Source organism: Panulirus ornatus, chromosome 11, assembly GCF_036320965.1.
Source record: "Panulirus ornatus isolate Po-2019 chromosome 11, ASM3632096v1, whole genome shotgun sequence".
Lineage (NCBI taxonomy): Eukaryota > Metazoa > Arthropoda > Malacostraca > Decapoda > Palinuridae > Panulirus > Panulirus ornatus.
The window spans coordinates 36,043,123-36,061,958 of record NC_092234.1 but is presented as its reverse complement, the minus strand read 5'-3'; the positions used below and the strand labels follow the sequence as shown (position 1 = coordinate 36,061,958).

Below are 18,836 nucleotides of genomic sequence, written 5' to 3'. Positions count from 1 at the left end.
GCTTCCATGGTTCCATCCGCTACCAAATCCACTTCCTAAAACACTTCACTTCCTCTAGTTTTTCTTCATTCAAACTTACCTCCCAACTGAAATGTCACTCAACCCTACTGAACCTAATACCCTTGCTCTAATTCACAATACTCTCAGCTTTCTTCTTTCACACACTTTACCAAACTCAGTCACCAGCTTCTGCAGTATCTCACCTGAATCAGCCACCAGTGCTGCATCATTAGCGAACAACAACTGACTCACTTCCCAAGCCCTCTCATCCACAACAGACAGCATACTTGCCCCTCTTTCCAAAACTCTTGCATTCACCTCCCTAAAAACCCCATCCATAAACAAATTAAACAACCAGGGAGACACACCCCTGCCACAAACCGACATTCACTGGGAACAAATCACTCTCCTCTCTTTCTACTTGTACACATGCCTTACATCCTTGATTAAAATTTTTCACTGCTTCTAGCAACTTACCTTTCATACCATGTGCTCTTAATACCTTCCACAAAGCATCTCCATCAACCTTATCACATGCCTTCTCCAGATCCACAAATGCTACATACAAATCCATCTATTTTTCTAAGTATTTCTCAAAAATATTCTTCAAATCAAACACCTGATCAACACATAATCTGCCACCTCTGAAACCACACTGCTCTTCCCCAATCTGATGCTCTGTACAACCTCCCATTCAATTTCCCAGGAATACTCAACAAACTTACACCTCTATAATTTGAACACTCACCTTTATCCCCTTTGTCAATCCTAAGGCACTACACAATGATTCATACATACATTGAATATCCTCACCAATCAATCAACAACACAGTCTCCCCTTTTTAATAAATTCCACTGCAATAACATCCAAACACGCCACCTTGCCGGCTTTCATCTTCTGCAAAGCTTTCCCTACCTCTTCTTTGTTTACCAAACCATTCTCCCTGACCCTCTTACTTTGCACACCACCCTGAAAATAACACCCTATGTCTGCCACTTTATCATCAAACACATTCAATAAACCTTCAAAATACTCATTTCAAAACTACTTCTTATTACCTCTCCATTTACCCCTTCACCAATGTTTTCATTTGTTCTTCTCTTATGCATGTTATTTACCTCCTTTCAAAACATCTTTTTATTCTCCCTAAAATTTAATGATACTCTCTGACCCCCAACTCTCATTTGCCCTCTTTTTCATCTGGGGATAGGGGAGAACGAATACTTCCCATATATTTCCTGCTTGTCGTAGAAGGCAACTAAAAGGGGAGGGAGCAGGGGCTGGAAATCCCCCCCTCTCATTTTTTTGAGTATTCCTGGGAAATTGTATGATAGGGTATTGATTGAGAGGGTGAAGGAATGTACAGAGCATCAGATTGGGGAAGAGCAGTGTGGTTTCAGAAGTGGTAGAGGATGTGTGGATCAGGTGTTTGCTTTGAAGAATGTATGTGAGAAATACTTAGAAAAGCAAATGATTTGTATGTAGCATTTATGGATCTGGAGAAGGAATATGATAAGAGTTGATAGAGATGCTCTGTGGAAGGTATTAAGAGTATATGGTGTGGGAAGCAAGTTGCCAGAAGCAGTGAAAAGTTTTTCTGAAGGACGTAAGGCATGTGTACAAGTGGGAGGAGAGGAAAGTGATTGGTTCCCAGTGAATGTCGGTTTGTGGCAAGGGTGCGTGATGTCTCCATGGTTGTTTAATCTGTTTATGAATGGGGTTGTTGGGGAAGCAAATGCAAGGGTTTTGGAGAGGGGGGCAAGTATGCAGTCTGCTTTGGATGAGAGGGCTTGGGAAGTGAGTCAGTTGTTGTTTGTTGATGATACAGTGCTGGTGGCTGATTCAGGTGAGAAACTGCATAAGCTGGTGACTGAGTTTGGTAAAGTGTGTGAAAGAAGAAAGCTGAGAGTAAATGTGAATAAGAGCAAGGTTATTAGGTTCAGTAGGGTTGAGGGACAAGTCAACTAGAGGGTAAGTTTGAATGAAGAAAAACTGGAGGAAATGAAATGTTTTAGATATCTGGGAGTGGATTTGGCACTGGATGGAATCATGGAAGCAGAAGTGTGTCACGTGGTGGGGGAGGGGGCAAAAGTTCTGGGAACGTTGAAAAATGTGTGGAAGGCGAGAACATTATCTTGGAAAGCAAAAATGGGTATGTTTGAAGGAATAGTGGTTTCAACAATTTTATATGGTTGTGAGGCGTGAGCTATAGACAAGTTTGTGCAGAGGAGGGTGGATGTGTTGGATATGAGATGTTTGAGGATAATATGTGGTGTGAGGTGGTTTGGTCGAGTAAGTAATGAAAGGGTAAGAGAGATGTGTGGTTATAAAAAGAGTGTGGTTGAGAGAGCAGATTGGGTGTATTGAAATGGTTTGATCACATAGAGAGAATGAGTGAGGAAAGATTGACAAAGAGGATATATGTGTCAGAGGTGGAGGGAACGAGAAGTGGGAGACCAAATTTGAGGTGGAAGGATGGAGTAAAAAAATCGGGTCCTGAACATGCAGCAGGGTGAAAGGCATGCAAGGAATAGAGTGAATTGGAACGATGCGGTATATCGGGGTCGCTGTGATGTGAATGGATTGAACCATGGCATGTGAAGCGTCTGGGATAAACCATGGAAAGTTCTGTAGGGCCTGGATGTGGAAAGGGAGCTGTGGTTTTGGTGCATTATACATGACAGCTAGAGTCTGAGTGTGAACGAATGTGGCCTTTTTTTTTGTTTTCCTAGTGCTACATCACATGCGTAGGGGGGGGGAGGGGGGTGCCATTTCATGTGTGACAGGGTTGCAAAGGGAATGAATAAAGGTAGCAAGTACAACTTATGTACATGTGTATCTATGTATATGTCTGTGTATCTATATATACGTATATGTTGAAATGTATCGGTATGTATATGCAAGTGTATGTGGGTGGGTTGGGCCATTCTTTCGTCTGTATCCTTGTGCTACCTTGCTAATGTGGGAGACAGTGACAAAGTATAATAAATATATATACGTACCTATACATTTCCACGTATACATACATAGACATATACATATATACACATGTACACATCCACACTTGCTGCCTTCATCCATTTCCGTCGCTACCCTGCCACACATGAAATGGCATCCCCCTCCCCCCTCGTGCATGTGAGGTAGTGCTAGGAAAAGACAACAAAGGCCACATTCATTCACACTCAGTCTCTAGCTGGCATGTGTAATGCACCAAAACCACAGCTCCCTTTCCACATACATATTGTTTTTTATTACTTTTTTCATTATACCTAACTGCCATCTCCAGCGTTAGCAAGATAGCACAAGAAACAGATAATGAATGGCCCAACCCACCCACAGCGACAAAGTATAATAAATATATATACGTACCTATACATTTCCACGTATACATACATCGACATATACATATATACACGTGTACACATCCACACTTGCTGCCTTCATCCATTTCCATCGCTACCCCGCCACACATGAAATGGCATCCCCCTCCCCCCTCGTGCACATGAGGTAGTGCTAGGAAAAGACAACAAAGGCCACATTCATTCACACTCAGTCTCTAGCTGGCATGTGTAATGCACCAAAACCACAGCTCCCTTTCCACATACATATTGTTTTTTATTACTTTTTTCATTATACCTAACTGCCATCTTCAGCGTTAGCAAGATAGCACAAGAAACAGATAATGAATGGCCCAACCCACCCACATACAAGTGCATATACATACACGCCCACACATGCACATATACATACATATACATACACAGACATATACATGTATACACATGTACATATCCATAATTGCTACCTTCATCCATTCCTGTCACCACCCTACCAAACACGAAATAGCATCCCCCTTCCCCCATCCAGCGAGGCAGCGCCAGGAACAAACAATAAAAGGCCACCTTTGCTCACACTCAGTCTTTAGCTGTCATGTGTAATGCACTGAAACCACAGCTCCCTTTCCACATCCAGGCCCCACAGGCCTTTCCATGGTTTACCCCAGACACTTCACATGCCCTGGTTCAATCCACTGACACCACATCAACCCTGGTATACCACATCATTCCTATTCACTCTATTCCTTGCACACCTTTCATCCTCCTGTATGTTCAGGCCCCGCTCACTCAAAATCTTTTTCACTCCATCCTTCCACCTCAAATTTGATCTCTTGCTTCTTCTTCCCTCCACCTCTGACACATATATCATCTTTGTCAATCTTTCCTCACTCATTCTCTTACTCATTCTCTTCATTTCAACACACACTCTTCTGCTCTCTCAAACACACTCTTTTTATTCCCATGCATCTCTCTTACCCTTTCATTACTTACTCGATCAAACCACCTCCAATATATCCATCCTCCTCCACACAACCCTATTTATAATCCATGCCTCACAACCATATAACATTGTTGGATCCACCATTCCTTTAAACATACCCATTTCTGTTCTCCGAGATAAAGTTCTTGCCTTCCACACATTCTTCAATGCACCCAGAACCTTGGCTCCCTCCTCCACCCTGTGACTAACTTCTGCTTCCATGGTTCCATCCACTGCTAAGTCCACTCCCAGATATCTAAAACAGTTCACTTCCTCCATTTTTTCTCCATTCAAACTTACCTTCCGATTAACCCTACTGAACCTAATAACCCTGCTCTTATTCACATTTACTTTCAACTTTCTTCTATCACACACTTTACCAAACTGAGTCACCAACTTCTGCAGTTTCTCACTTGAATCAGCCACCAGTGCTGATCATCAACGAAAAACAACTGACTCACTTCTGAAGCCTGTTCATCCAGAACAGACTGCATATTTGCCCCTCTCCAAAACTCTTGAATTCACCTACCTAACCACCCACATCCATAAACAAATTAAACAACCATGGAGACATTACATACTCCTCCCATACAGCAACATTCACTGAGAACTAATCACTTTCCTCTCTTACTACTCATGCACATGCCTTACATTGTTGGCAAAAGGTTTTCACTGCTTCAAACAACTTACCTTCCACACCATATACTCTTAGATCCTTCCACAAAGCATCTCTATCAACCCTATCATATGTCTCCTCCAGATCCATAAATGCTACATACAAATCATTCCGTTTTTCTAAGTATTTCTCACATACATTCTTCAAAGCAAACACCTGATGCACACATCCTTTACCACTTCGGAAACCACACTGCTCCTCCCCAATCTGATGCTCTGTACATGCCTTTACCCTCTCAATCAATATCCTCCCACATAATTTCCCAGGAATACTCAACAAAATTATGCCTCTGTACTTTGAACACTCACCTTTATCCCATTTGCCTTTGTACAATGGCACTATACATGCATTCCACCAATCCTCAGGCACTTCACCATGATCCATACATACACTGAATATCCTTACCAAACAATCAACAACACAGTCACCCCCTTTATCTTTAAAAACTCCACTGCCATACCATTCAAACCCACTGCCTTGCCGGCTCTCATCTTCCTTCAAAGCTTTCACAACCTCTTCTCTGTTTACCAAACCATTCTCCCTGACTACTTCACTTCACACACCACCCCAACCAAAACATCCTATATCTACCACTCTATCCTCAAACATTCAACAAACCTTCAAAATACTCACTCCATCTTCTTACTTCATCACTATTTGTTATTACCTCCCCATTTGCCCCTTTCACTTATGATCCCATTTGTTCTCATGTTTTATGCACATTATTTACCTCCTCCCAAAACATCTTTTTATCCTCCCTAAAATTTAATGATATTCTCTCACCCCAACTCTCATTTGCCCTCTTTTTCACTTCTTGCACCTTTCTCTTGACCTCCTGCTGCATTCTTTTATACATCTCCAAGTCTTTGCACTACTTCCCTGCAATAACTGTCCAAATGCCTCTCTCTTCTCTCTCACTAACAACCTTACTTCATCCTGCCACTCACTACCCTTTCTAATCTGCCCACCTCCCACCTTTCTCATGCCACATGCATCTTTTGTGCAAGCCATCACTGCTTCCCTAAATACATCCCATTCCTTCCCCACTCCCCTCACTTCATTTGGTCTCACCTTTTGCCATTCTACATGAAATCTCTCCTGGTACTTCCTAACACAAGTCTCCTTTCCAAGCTCACTTACTCTCACCACCCTCTTCTCTCCAACATTCTCCCTTCTTTTCTGAAAACCTCTACAAATCTTCATCTTCGACTACACAAGATAGAGACCACACATCCCTGTAGCTGCCCCTCTCAGAATACTTATATCCAAAAGTCTCTCTTTTACACACCTATCAATTAACACGTAATCCAATAATGCCCTTTGACCATCTCTCCTACTCACATACATATACTTATGTATATATATATCTCTTTTTAAACCAGGTATTCCCAATCACCAATCCTTTTTCAGCAAACAAATTCACAAGCTCTTCACCATTTCCAATTACAACACTGATCACCCCAAGTACACCAATCATATCCTTAACTGCTATATTCTCACCTTCACATTCAAATCATCCATCACTATAACCTGGTCTCGTGCATCACAGCTGCTGACACACTCCCTCAGCTGCTCCCAAAACACTTGCTTCCCATGATCTTTCTTCTCGTGACCTGGGGCATAGGCATCAATAATCACCCATCTCTCTACATCCACTTTCAGTTTTACCCACATGAAGGTAGAATTTACTTTCTTACACTCTATCACATACTCCCACAACTCCTGCTTCAGAAGTGATACTCCTTCCTTTGCTCTTGTCCTCTCATATATATATATATCTTAGGTTTACTTATTATACTGAATCACCATCTCCTGCGTTAGTGAGGTAAAGCAAGGAAACAGACGAAGAATGGCGCACCCCTCCCATTTACACATGTATATACTTAAAATGCCCACACATGCACATATATATACATATACAATTCAACATACTTTATCTATTTTACATATTATACTTTTTCACTGTCTCCTGCGGTAGCAAGGCAGCACAAGAAAACAGACAATTGAAAGGACCAACCCGCCCACATACACATGTATATACATACACATCCACACATGCACATATACATACCTATACATCTCAACATATACATATATATACACACACAGACATATAAATATATATACACACACAGACATATAAATATATATACACATGTACATAATTCATACTGTCTGCCCTTATTCATTCCTGTCGCCACCCCACCACACAAGAAATGACAACCCCCTCCCCCAGCATGTGCGCAAGGGAGCGCTAGGAAAAGACAACAAAGGCCACATTCGTTCATACTCAGTCTCTAGCTGTCATGTAAAATGCACCGAAACCACAGCTCCCTTTCCACATCCAGGCCCTACAAAACTTTCCATGGTTCACCCCAGCCACTTCATATGTCCTGGTTCAATCCACTGACAGCACATCAACCCCAGTATACCAAATCGTTCCAATTCACTCTATTCCTTGCAAACCTTTCACCCTCCTGCATGTTCAGGCCCTGATCACTCAAAATCTTTTTCACTCCATCTTTCCATCTCCAATTTGGTCTCCCACTTCTCCTCATTCCGTCCACCTCTGACACATATATCCTCTTTGTCATTCTTTCCTCACTCATTCTCTCCATGTGACCAAACCATTTCAAAACACCCTCTTCTGCTCTCACAACCACACTCTTTTTATTACCACACATCTCTCTTACCCTTTCATTACTTACTCGATCAAACCACCTCACACCATATATTATCCTCAAACATTTCATTTCTAACACATCCACCCTCCTCTGCAAAACCTATCTATAGCCCATGCCTCACAACCATATAACATTACTTCAAACATACCCATTTTTTCTCTCCGTTATAACATTTTGCAACATTCCCAGAACGTTTCATTCCCTCCCCCATCCTGTGATTCACTTCCGCTTCCATGGTTTCATTCGCTGCTAAGTCCATTCCCAGATATCTAAAACACTTCACTTCCTCCAGTTTTTCTCCATTCAAACTTACCTTCCAATCAACATGCCCCTCAACCCTACTGAACCTAATTACCTTGCTCTTATTCACATTTACTCTTAACTTTCTTCTTCATACACTTTACCAATCACAAACCTCTGCAGTTTCTCACCCGAATCAGCCACCAGCGCTGTATCATCAGCAAACAACAACTGACTCACTTCCCAAGCCCTCTCATACACAAAAGACTGCATACTTACCCCTCTCTCTAAAACTATTGCATTCACCTCCCTAACAACCCCATCCATAAACAAATTAAACAAACATGGAGACATCATGCACCCCTGCCGCAAACCAACATTCAATGGGAACCAATCACTTTCCTCCCTTCCTACTCATACACATGCCTTACATCCTTAGTAAAAACTTTTCACTGCTTCTAGCAATTTATTTCCCACACCATATACTCTTAATAACTTCCACAAAGCATCTCTATCATCCCTATCATATGCTTTCTCCAGATCCATAAATGTCATATACAAATCCATCTGTTTTTCTAAGGATTTCTCACATTCTTCAAAGCAAACAACTGATCCACACATCCTCTACCACTTCTGAAGCCACATTGCTCTTCCGCAGTCTGATGCTCTGTGCATGCCTTTACCCTCTGATTCAATATCCTCCCATATAATTTCCCAGGAACTCTCAACAAACTTATGCCTATGGAATTTAATCACTCCCTTTATCCCTTTTGCCTCTGTACAATGGCACTATGTATGCATTCCACCAATCCTCAGGCACTTCACAATGATCAATACATATACTTAATATCCTTACTAACCAGTCAACAACACTGTCACCCCCTTTTCTAATAAATTCCACTGCAATACCATCCAAACCCATAGCCTTGCTCACTTTCATCTTGTGCAAAGCTTTCAATACCTCTTCTGTTTACCAAACTATTATCCCTGACCCTCTCACTTTGCACACCACCCTGACCAAAATACCCTATATCATCAAACACATTCAACAAACCTTTAAAATACTTGCTCCATCTCCTTCTCACTTCATCACTACTTGTTATTACAAAATATGAACAGTAACTCACCAAGAGCAGCATGGCTTTATACCCAGGGACACAGAAGTAATGGACAAAGGTGACTATATGGAACAATCAAACTTTCTCTGTTCTTCAAGAGGAATCAATTTCAGTTTTGCATGCCACTATGGCATCCTCTCCAAATGCAGTATTTAAGCACATCCATATCACCACACCATCTTTTAGTATGGTCTCTTTCCTATTCATCCATTCTTACCTAGCTTGTCTTCTAATTCAGTTCAGTACATTCAGCCTTCAACTTCTTAACTTTTAATCTCTTAACCTTTTCAATAACACTCCCATTCTTGAAACATCAAAATGAAGAATAACTAAAAGAAGGAGGAAGAGAACAAGTTTCAAAAGATCATCATATACATTGAAATCAAGCAGAACTAAGATGTTTAGAATAACTGAGCTTAGCTGGAAAAATAATAATAAAAAAGGCCAATCAAAAGTCAATGGAAATGCTAAAAATATGGGTGAAATTATTTAGTGAGACATAAACATGCCTAAATTCATTAACTATCATGTGAACAAAACAGCTGTAGAATTTCCGGTAGCTCTTACTGTATTGTAATGTAATGTGGAATTTCAGAGCAAGAGTAGATAAATGATACCAAAAGAGATACAAAAGACTTTAAAGTTAAATACAGTATAAAATACAAAAGACCCATACACAACTCTTGAAAAATCGTGATTACTGTAAAAGGGTGAAAGATACAAGATTTCCTTTTCACAGCCACATAATAAATCTATCATTTGTCTTTCATAAGGGTTAGCCCATGATACTTACTCAGTTAACAGCCATGCACCTTTGATTTCTCCATCAGTCTCTGGATCTGTGAGATGTTGGCACTCCTCGACAGCCTGCTCAAGTGCCCCAACTCTGACAGAGAAGAATTCATCTATGGCAGGTTCATTGCCTGTGTCTGCATGCCATGAGGCCCGTCGTGGCCTGCCAATGGGAGGTTGCTGATAAAAGGACCGACTCAAACCTGCAAAAATCAGTCCATAAAAATCAATAAATTCTGTTACAAAGAGCATCCTACACACAAATATGTATGATTTTCAGTGCTTACATTGGTATTCTATTGCCCAGAGAACTGCACTTGCTAGAGCAGTTCACCTCATACTTACAACCAATCTATATAAAAATGAGAATGAAATCAATACAAATATTTTGCACTGCATGCCTCACCTCTTTTTATAGCAAAACTGAATTCATCATTAAAGATATGAGGCCCTGGGAACAGATTTAGTACTGACAGATAAACAGAGAATGGGGCTGAGAAGATAGTTTATTTCATCCAAAGAATGTGAAGAAAGAACTATATTAGCAGAGTACCAATAACAAATGTAGTTATTAACTATCTATGTCAAGGAACAGGTGAATTTCAAAAGCTGGACAAAGCAGTGACAATGGATGTACATAACACCATATTGATATAGAAAATAAAAATAGTAAGCTGAGGAGTTTATAATCAAAAGACCTATGAAACAAAAAAGTGAGTGATATCAATCAGATGAGAAAAACGAGATGGGAAAAATGCCAAAGTGCACTAGATCCACAGTGTTCCATTTATACATGACATGAGCAATGGAATACAAGAGAAGTTTGTATGAAACAAGTAGTCAGACACATGGTAGCAGGTGGAGACACAGACTCTGGATTGGTCTGTGCTTAAAAGAGACTCACAGAAGGAGGATAATCCTCTCAATTGGACTATAAAAAGCAAAAGTCGGCTCATTATGAATCCATATTCCACAGGAGTGGTAAGGAGATGTGCATTTTTCAGGGAATGAGGCAGACAAATGATACACTAAACAAGGAGGACACCACAACTGGCATTGAAAATCTTTACACATTTCTCATCAATAATAATATAACAACCAAAAGGAAAATCTTAATTATAGCCCAGAAAATCTCAGACAACCTGAACAAGAAAATTAGGCAATGTTATCTCACATGCAAATAAACAGTGAACAGCTTAACATGTGTATGAATACACAGAAGAAATGAGTACAACTGGTCCACCAAATGTAAATGGAGTTATAATCAATGATAATAGTTACAAGGACAGATATATATTGTACCAAACACATGGTTAGGAAGCTATAATGAGTTCAAAGAAATGAAAAAGTAATACAGTACAGGAAAGTAAGCCACCCCTAACTGGCAATCCAAAAAACGATTTACATTCATGAAATTAATTCAAATTTCAATTTCATAGATACAAACCCTGACTACAGTAAAAGTTGTTTGCCTGGTCGGGGGTGGGTGGAGTAACAACATCTGTGGTAGGGTCACTTATTGCTGTTCGCAGGATTGGACGGTTTTTGTCTTCTACATATCTGAAACAGGGATGCAGAAATGTTAAGAGCATCATTCTACTTTATACAGAGGCTGAAATACAGACAGGAATCACTAATGGCTTAACTCATTTATACTTAACCATATCTACTAGGATTCCATGAAAAAAGCTCCTCTCCTAAGATGCTTCCATGGAAAAAGCTCCTCTCTTAAAATGCTTCCAAGAAAAAAGCTCTTGTCATGAAATATGATACAGCTGCATGTCTTGTCCACATTACAGGAACTGAAATATCATACATTATTTCATGTGGAAAAAAATGCATCATATGTAAGAAATCATAAAAGAGATTTAAAACAGAATTCGCTCACAATATATGTATCTGTGAATGTGTTTGAAGACTTGTCTCTGCATACAAGGAGAAAACTTTACACTCGTGAGGCCTCATCTCTTGTCCTCACATTCATTTCATCAATGTATCCATTTGTCCACTTCCCTTGTTGACAAAATGATTTTACATATTCTTCTTAAAACATTTCTTGGCTATTTTCTTTTGTCATCTGGATCTGCACCTGTGGTACCTTTCAACTTACACGGAAAGTGGTCTACCAAGCCTTTGACTTGCCAATTGTGATCAAAACCACATTAAATCCTTGGAGGTGGGTACATTTCTTAGTACCACCTGCTAAATATACCCCCATTTTTGATGTACTAGGACTGGTCTTCCCTTCTTATCTTGTCCAAATTTTCTTATTTCTTTAATCTCTAAAACTGCATCTGCCATCTCTATTGCCTCTTATCTTAATTTTTTACCTAAGTTCTAATTTTTACTTTAATGTGATATCATTTTGATCCATTCAAAACATATCACGGATCTACAATTCTCTTTCTCCCACTTCACTAACTCTTGGAAGTCTGGCTCTGCCCAAGACATCAAAGTCCTACAGAATTAATTCCTTGTCTATGGTTCCTTCTAACATCTGCATTTTCATCCTTGTGTATTCAGTGTAAAAATTCTGCACTATACTAATGCAACCATCATCTGCTCCATAATGTGTTTCTGGGTGCTTGCAATTAATCATGTGCACAACAAGGTAGGCAAGATCTGTGCTCATGGGGTCCTAACTCTTTCTTTACTCTCTACAACTTTTCAAACCTCTGTGCACTGTCTGGATTCAGTTTCATCATTTGGTTTATTCCTCTCATCCCATCTCTGATACAATAAAAGTACTTTTTTCTATTTTTTCTAAATAACTTCTTTTTCAAGAAACTTGAAGATCATAATCATGTCACCCTCCAATCCTATTTCTCCTGTAGTGGGTAAATCTATAACAACTACCCTCTCCCTGTAACTTATTTCACTGCCCTCCTCTGGATTTTCTCTATCATATCCATTGTTTTTTAAGCTCAGGGTCCAAACTTGAGATGTATAAAATAATCTAGGTCTAACGAAGAATATAAATAGTTTACTGAACATTGCCTTAACATGTACTTGATACAATCTAGATATCCACTGAAATATAATTCACTTCTTCAATCTCCTAATGTGATGTTCTAACACTATATTGATATTGCATCAAACCTTGAGTCTTCTTCATGCATAGATTTATGTAGTTTGTTTCCTCTCAGACTATGGTAATATCAAGACCTCCTTTCACTGTATCGAATCTTCATGAATTTCCATTTGCTTGGGAAGAACTTCATCAACCAGTTTTAAAGTCTCAGTCCCTTTGTAAGTTAATATACCTCTGATCATCCCTTACTTTTCTTGTCTGTAAACATATCAGTATTCAAATATCCATCTAATATTTTTAAGATCACTAACAAAGATCAAGAATAACTGCAGCCCTGAGAATAAGCCGTGGCACACCCCCTTAAACCAATCAAAAAGACTCCTCTGACACAAGTCCTATTCCCTTCCACTCAGATCATTTTTGATCTACTGTAGGAGTCTTCCCTTAAAGCTGTCTGAAAGTTCAGCTTATTCACTAAATACATAAGCAGAATGGTACCAGATTTCTTCTGGCAGTTCAAGGATACACAATCCATCCATTCACCTATTTTGTCTAAAACCCAGCTCAACCAAGCATTTGAGTCTAAAAGTTTTGTTACACATTACATCTTTTCTCTTATCCAATTTTCCTCTCACTTAGGGAGTTTCTCCATTGTAAGACCCAGTTTTTTTCTGATTTTTTTAATGCGTTGTTTCACAAACTACACGCATTAGATGCACTGGTCTGTAATTCAATGCAATTTTTTGAATTTTCTTGTAAATGGACTTGACATGTCTTCTATTCCACTCCCTTGGCACATTAGCCTCATCCATCAGTTTTTTAACATTACAAGTGAAGTCAAGAATCACTCCACACTCCTTATATATAAATATTGGAAGACTTCATTTGGCCCGTGTACCTTATATGGATTAAGATCTTTCAGTACTTCCCAAGTACCTTACATGAATTAAGAGCTCTCAATACTTTCCTTATGGATTTAGGTCCTTCTATATTCATTTCTCATTCTCATACACCTATCAGATCCTAACTAGCTGTTTTGCTGCCGAATATCATCTCAACAGTACTTTCCTATGTTCTTTCTGATCTTTTAATAAACCCTTTCTCTCTCTTTTTTCATGTTCTTTCTATTCTCTGCTAACTGAACCCATGTACTAATCCCCTCACTAAATTTTTCACAGAACATTCTGAAATAGTATTCTACATTCAAATTGTGAAATTCCATTTCTACAATACATTCCTCCAAGGGTGGTTAGCTCTATTTGGTTACCACAAATGAATGTACTCCGAGTTTGGGTTTCTCCCTGATCTTTTCATATCCCTATTAAACTCACAGTCAAATTCAGGTAACATACGATCACTTTTTCATCTTTATTCCAATGTTGTTATACATAAACATCAGATCTAATACTGTTAATATATCATCCCCTCTAACTGTAGTGTGCTCAGTGATATGCTGATACAAGTCTCAAGTACACGTCAAGAATTAGCATCACTATGATTCTCTGTCTATATCAACATCCAAGTTTAACAATCAACTTCATTATTAATATAATTCCCCATTATTAGAATTTTACTATCTCTAAAGATAGGTTTTTCTCATCGCCTCTTGCACTAAATTAACTATCTTCATTCTTTTATCTCTATTAAATGAAAGATCTGGTTCATTAAACAGTTTTGGAGGATAGTAACTTTTCAAAACTCTCATTTAAGTTTTCCTGTTGCTACTTTTTCCATCATGGAGTCTGAATAGACCATTCTAGTGAAGGCTTAGGGCGTTCCATACTAATAGGGCCAACGCTCCACCTCTGTTCTCTCTTTCCTTCCTTGCTATCATGTATCCCACAGGAAAGATGTCATTGGGTTTCATCTCTTTGGTATGGTTCTTCCCAAGCAACACCATCAGTAGCTGGCTTGACTACTCCTAACTGGTCTTAAATATCCACTTCTTTTCCATTTAACACTGATCCACCTGCATTCGTAACTTTCAACTCTACTTCACCAGTACTTGGTAGATCGGTCTTCTGCACTAATGGTAGGGATGATCTGCTCTCTAGTCTCTTTTGACTTCCCTCATGTTTTGCCTCATGGATGTTTTCTTTTCTTTTTTCTTGATCTACTTTTAATCTTGCACTTCTAAAGGAATCTTGTGAATTCTTCTTGGTACGCATTTTTCTGTGCCTGCCTTAGCACCAACTGGCTACTTCATTCCATTTTGAATGCAATCTTTACTTGTCTTCCACTTCAACAGTATTTCTTTATCAGTTATTTCAAGTGTTACTCATAATTCTCTTAATTTCTTTCTTTACAAACCCTTTTCCTTTTAGCAATTTCCTTCATCCACTGCAAAAACTGTTAACAATATATGAATTTCTATGCCCTACTTCTTACTTCGTTAACTCTTGTTTGCCCTGCAGTAATCATTCATCCAACTACATGCCTTAATTCTATCTAAAAATGTATTTTCGCTCTCATGCATTAATTCTCAACATCTTGCATCTTACATAATATCCCATATCCAACTTATATATTTCCATAGCAGGTTTGTCTCTCAAAGAACATATGGTCTTTTCTATAGCTTCAGTTGGTAAATCTTTGTCCCTTTGTTGTCCCCAGATACCTCTAATCCAGTTAATAATCTGTCTCTCCATTCTTCAAACTCATAATACTCTTTCTCTACATTCTTCAAACTCATATAATCATTTCCTGTTCTCAGTTCATCAATCCAATTTACAGTTCTTGCTCTTTGTGCTTTTGCTCCTCTAACTTGATATTAATAAGGTATTTATGAGAAAGTGATGAATGAGAGGCTAGTGGCATGCACAGAGCTTCAGTCTGGGGAGAAACAACATGGCATCAGGAGTGGTAAACGATGAGTGAATCATGTGCTTATTTTGAAAAAATATGCATGAGATGTACCTATAGAACAGAAGGACCTGCATATGGTGCTTATGGATCTGAAGAGAACATAAGATAAGGCTGATAAAGATGCTCTGTGGAAGCTGTTGCAAAGATGATATGAGAGCTGCCAAAAGCAGTGAGGAGTTTTATCAGGATAGTAAGGTATGTGTCTAAGTGCAAAAAGAGGAGGTGTGAGTGGTTCTAGGAGACGGCGGTTTTGCATCAAAGGGATAATGGGATGCAATGTCACCATAGCTATTGAAAATGTTTATGAATGAGATGGTAAGGGAGGTGAAAGCAAGGGTTTCGGACAGAGGTACAGGAACACAGTCTAGTGGGGTTGGGTGGGGTGCCTCAGAGGTGGGACAGCTGTTGTTTTTGCTGATGACACAGCACTGGTGGCAGATTCAAGGGAGAAACTGCAGAAGTCAGGATCTGAATTTAGGGCAGTGTGTGAAATAAGAAGCTGAGGGTATATGAAAATAAAAACATGGTCATTAAGTTTACCAAAAAGGACACAAAGGTTGTTTGGTGTGTGAATTTGAATGGAGAGTCACAATATACAGTACTTTATCAGCCACTTTATTGTTCTTTATTTTCAATTTGTTTGTCACATATAAAAATCTTCCCACAAAAGAAAAATTCTTACAAATATCAAGATCCATACAAGTATCAATTCTGATCAACAAAATTGTCAATTCTGATTCTGCTACAATGTCTGCAAAAACCTTGTCGACCATAAAAAAAAGAAAGCCCCACTTTCCCCTTACAATACCACAAGAATGAAAAAAAAAAAAGTTACGCTTATATTTTAGTACTTTGTCATGTTTTCTTTGGCCTTGATCTGCAGATATCTGGGCATGGAAATGGCAGTTCCTGAAGTATTCTAGTCCTATGTTTTGGGTCCAGAGGGTCTTGATCTCCTGAATGAGGTGAAGCACCGATGAGGTGTTGCAAGATATATGCCTGACTTTCATCTTGTTCCAAAAGTTATCAATTGGGTTACGGTCTAGGGAGTTCCCAGGCCACTCTACCCATTCAATACTTTTTGCTGGTAACCAATCCATCACCTTTCTAGCATTATGGCAAGGGGCACTATCCTGCGTAAAGTGATCACACATGTGAACATCACAAAAAGGAAGCAGATGGTTCACCAACACCTTAATGTACCGCTATCCATTAATTGTAGCATTTTTAGGTAAGATGTACAATCCTCCCCAACCCAATAAAGCAACCTCAGATCATCACACTATCTGGGTGTTTGACCCTCTTCAATGTGCAACAAGTTATGCTGGCTGGCACCCCTGCAAGCCACCTCTCTCCCTTGCCATACTCCAACGTTGCTCACTGCAATCCTTGTATTTCTTTGTGAATGCAAGTCATTTGTGTTTGATTTCCTTTGTAAGAAGAGGTTTGGCAATTGGCGTGCAAGGGGGCAACATGAAAGTCCTTTTGCATGCAATATCAAATGGTTCTTTATGAGACAGTTCTAAAAAGTTTTGGATGGTTTTTCTTGAGTTTGGAGGCTGAAATGGATATTTGTTTCAATACTTCTCATTTCAGAGGTAATCTGTACATCTAGAAGTCTTCCTCGGGCAACCAGGGATCAGTTTTGGTGGTGGGATGACATTATCAGGGAGGCCACAAGCACGAGCAAGCAACTGCCTAATCATGTGTTCTGAGAGCCCAGTGTCCTGAAAATCTCATGTGTACAACATTTTCTTGATCCCTGCTGAGAATTTCGGTTTCCTTCCCCTTAGAAAGGTGAGAGCCAACTTACTTGAAGCACAGGTGGAAAAAATACAGCACCCAGAAGCAAAATTCCCAAACTGAAGTGGCAGCCAGTATTTGGAGAACAAAATGAAAGCTAATGTGTGATTTGGAGTTTTACGTTTTTTCTAAGCGATCTGATAAAACAGTAATGGTGAGGGCTATGGACAACACATATAACATAGGGTTAACATAATCATAGGTGAAACACTTTGAAAAAATAAAAGGAAACTATGACAACTTCATAAGAGCTTCTCAACAACTGAGATCTACATTGACTAGAATTTTCTAATCAATATATACCAAACACACACACATAATGCACCACAGCATCACGTGATAAAGAATGTTAACAAACAAATAACAAACTGAGCAGCCATTTGCACTACTGCCCTCACCATCCCTCAAGCAGCCATTCTAAGTGGTCCTTCACAGATCACCATCATTTTGGTATGTTCCTACAATACACCTTGGCTGCCAGTTATACAACAAAAAATTACTTAGCTATCACTGAAAATAATGAAATTATACTACTGCATGAAATACTGATCACGTACAATGTACTCATACCAAATCACACCCACAATACAGATGCAGTAAAATGTCATACGTATTCCTGGCAGTGATATACCTTGTCTCGTGTGGTAATCTACCTAAGTATGGTAAAGACAGTTTTCTGTGATACAGTAACCATCTGGGGTCCCGATTACAGGCAATTGTAGCACACAGCTCCCAGCGGCACTTTTGCTACTGTGGTACACTTGAAATCTACAACTTATGAAGTCCTCTAAGAAACATCTTTTGTCACCTGTAAATTATTTATCCACATGTGGACTGTATATCACAGCCACCTGTGGTATATGGCCACCTGTGGTACACTATCCACCTGTACCCGTGGGAAGTGTCGCAGCTGGGGCTGACACTTCTTGATGGTTGTGTTGATGCTGGGTCCAATCGCAGCGTTGCACCCCTAAAATCATCAATAAGCACATCCTCTAGGTTTTCCTCGCCTACTGGAGAGGCCATGGCATGCGTATACACTTGACGGTATTGATTTATGAAACGCACCACGGACCTAGCGCTTTCTGGACTAAAATGAAAACAAACAGACGATATTTTTAGGGAAAATCTGATTTAAAGTATTTCGTTTTCATAATATCTTAAGATAATAATACCATATAATGTTGTTCTTATGATATATGATAAAATAAAAACATACATCTGCTGAACATTTTAAAATAATCCTCTGAAACTTGAATACAATATAATATATATTGTGCGATGAACAGAGTATTGCAATCAGAATCTT

General features: G+C 39.3%; 1 protein-coding gene across 3 annotated transcripts in view; it reads right to left on the bottom strand.

Annotated features, from left to right (window-relative positions):
- The window catches only part of LOC139751403 (tumor protein p63-regulated gene 1-like protein), a 67,836-nt gene extending 49,219 nt beyond the window's left edge, over positions 1-18,617 (bottom strand). For 2 of the 3 annotated variants that reach the window (XM_071666790.1, XM_071666788.1), the window contains exons 1-3: positions 18,414-18,617; positions 11,276-11,388; positions 9,830-10,031 (exon numbers count right to left, since the gene is read on the bottom strand). In XM_071666790.1, the coding sequence (XP_071522891.1) occupies positions 9,830-10,031; positions 11,276-11,388; positions 18,414-18,553 (455 nt within the window). In that variant the 5' untranslated portion in view covers positions 18,554-18,617. The remainder of the gene's footprint in view (positions 1-9,829; positions 10,032-11,275; positions 11,389-18,413) is intronic. The other variant, XM_071666789.1, reaches the window with a different exon arrangement.
- Positions 18,618-18,836: the final 219 nt, after the last annotated feature.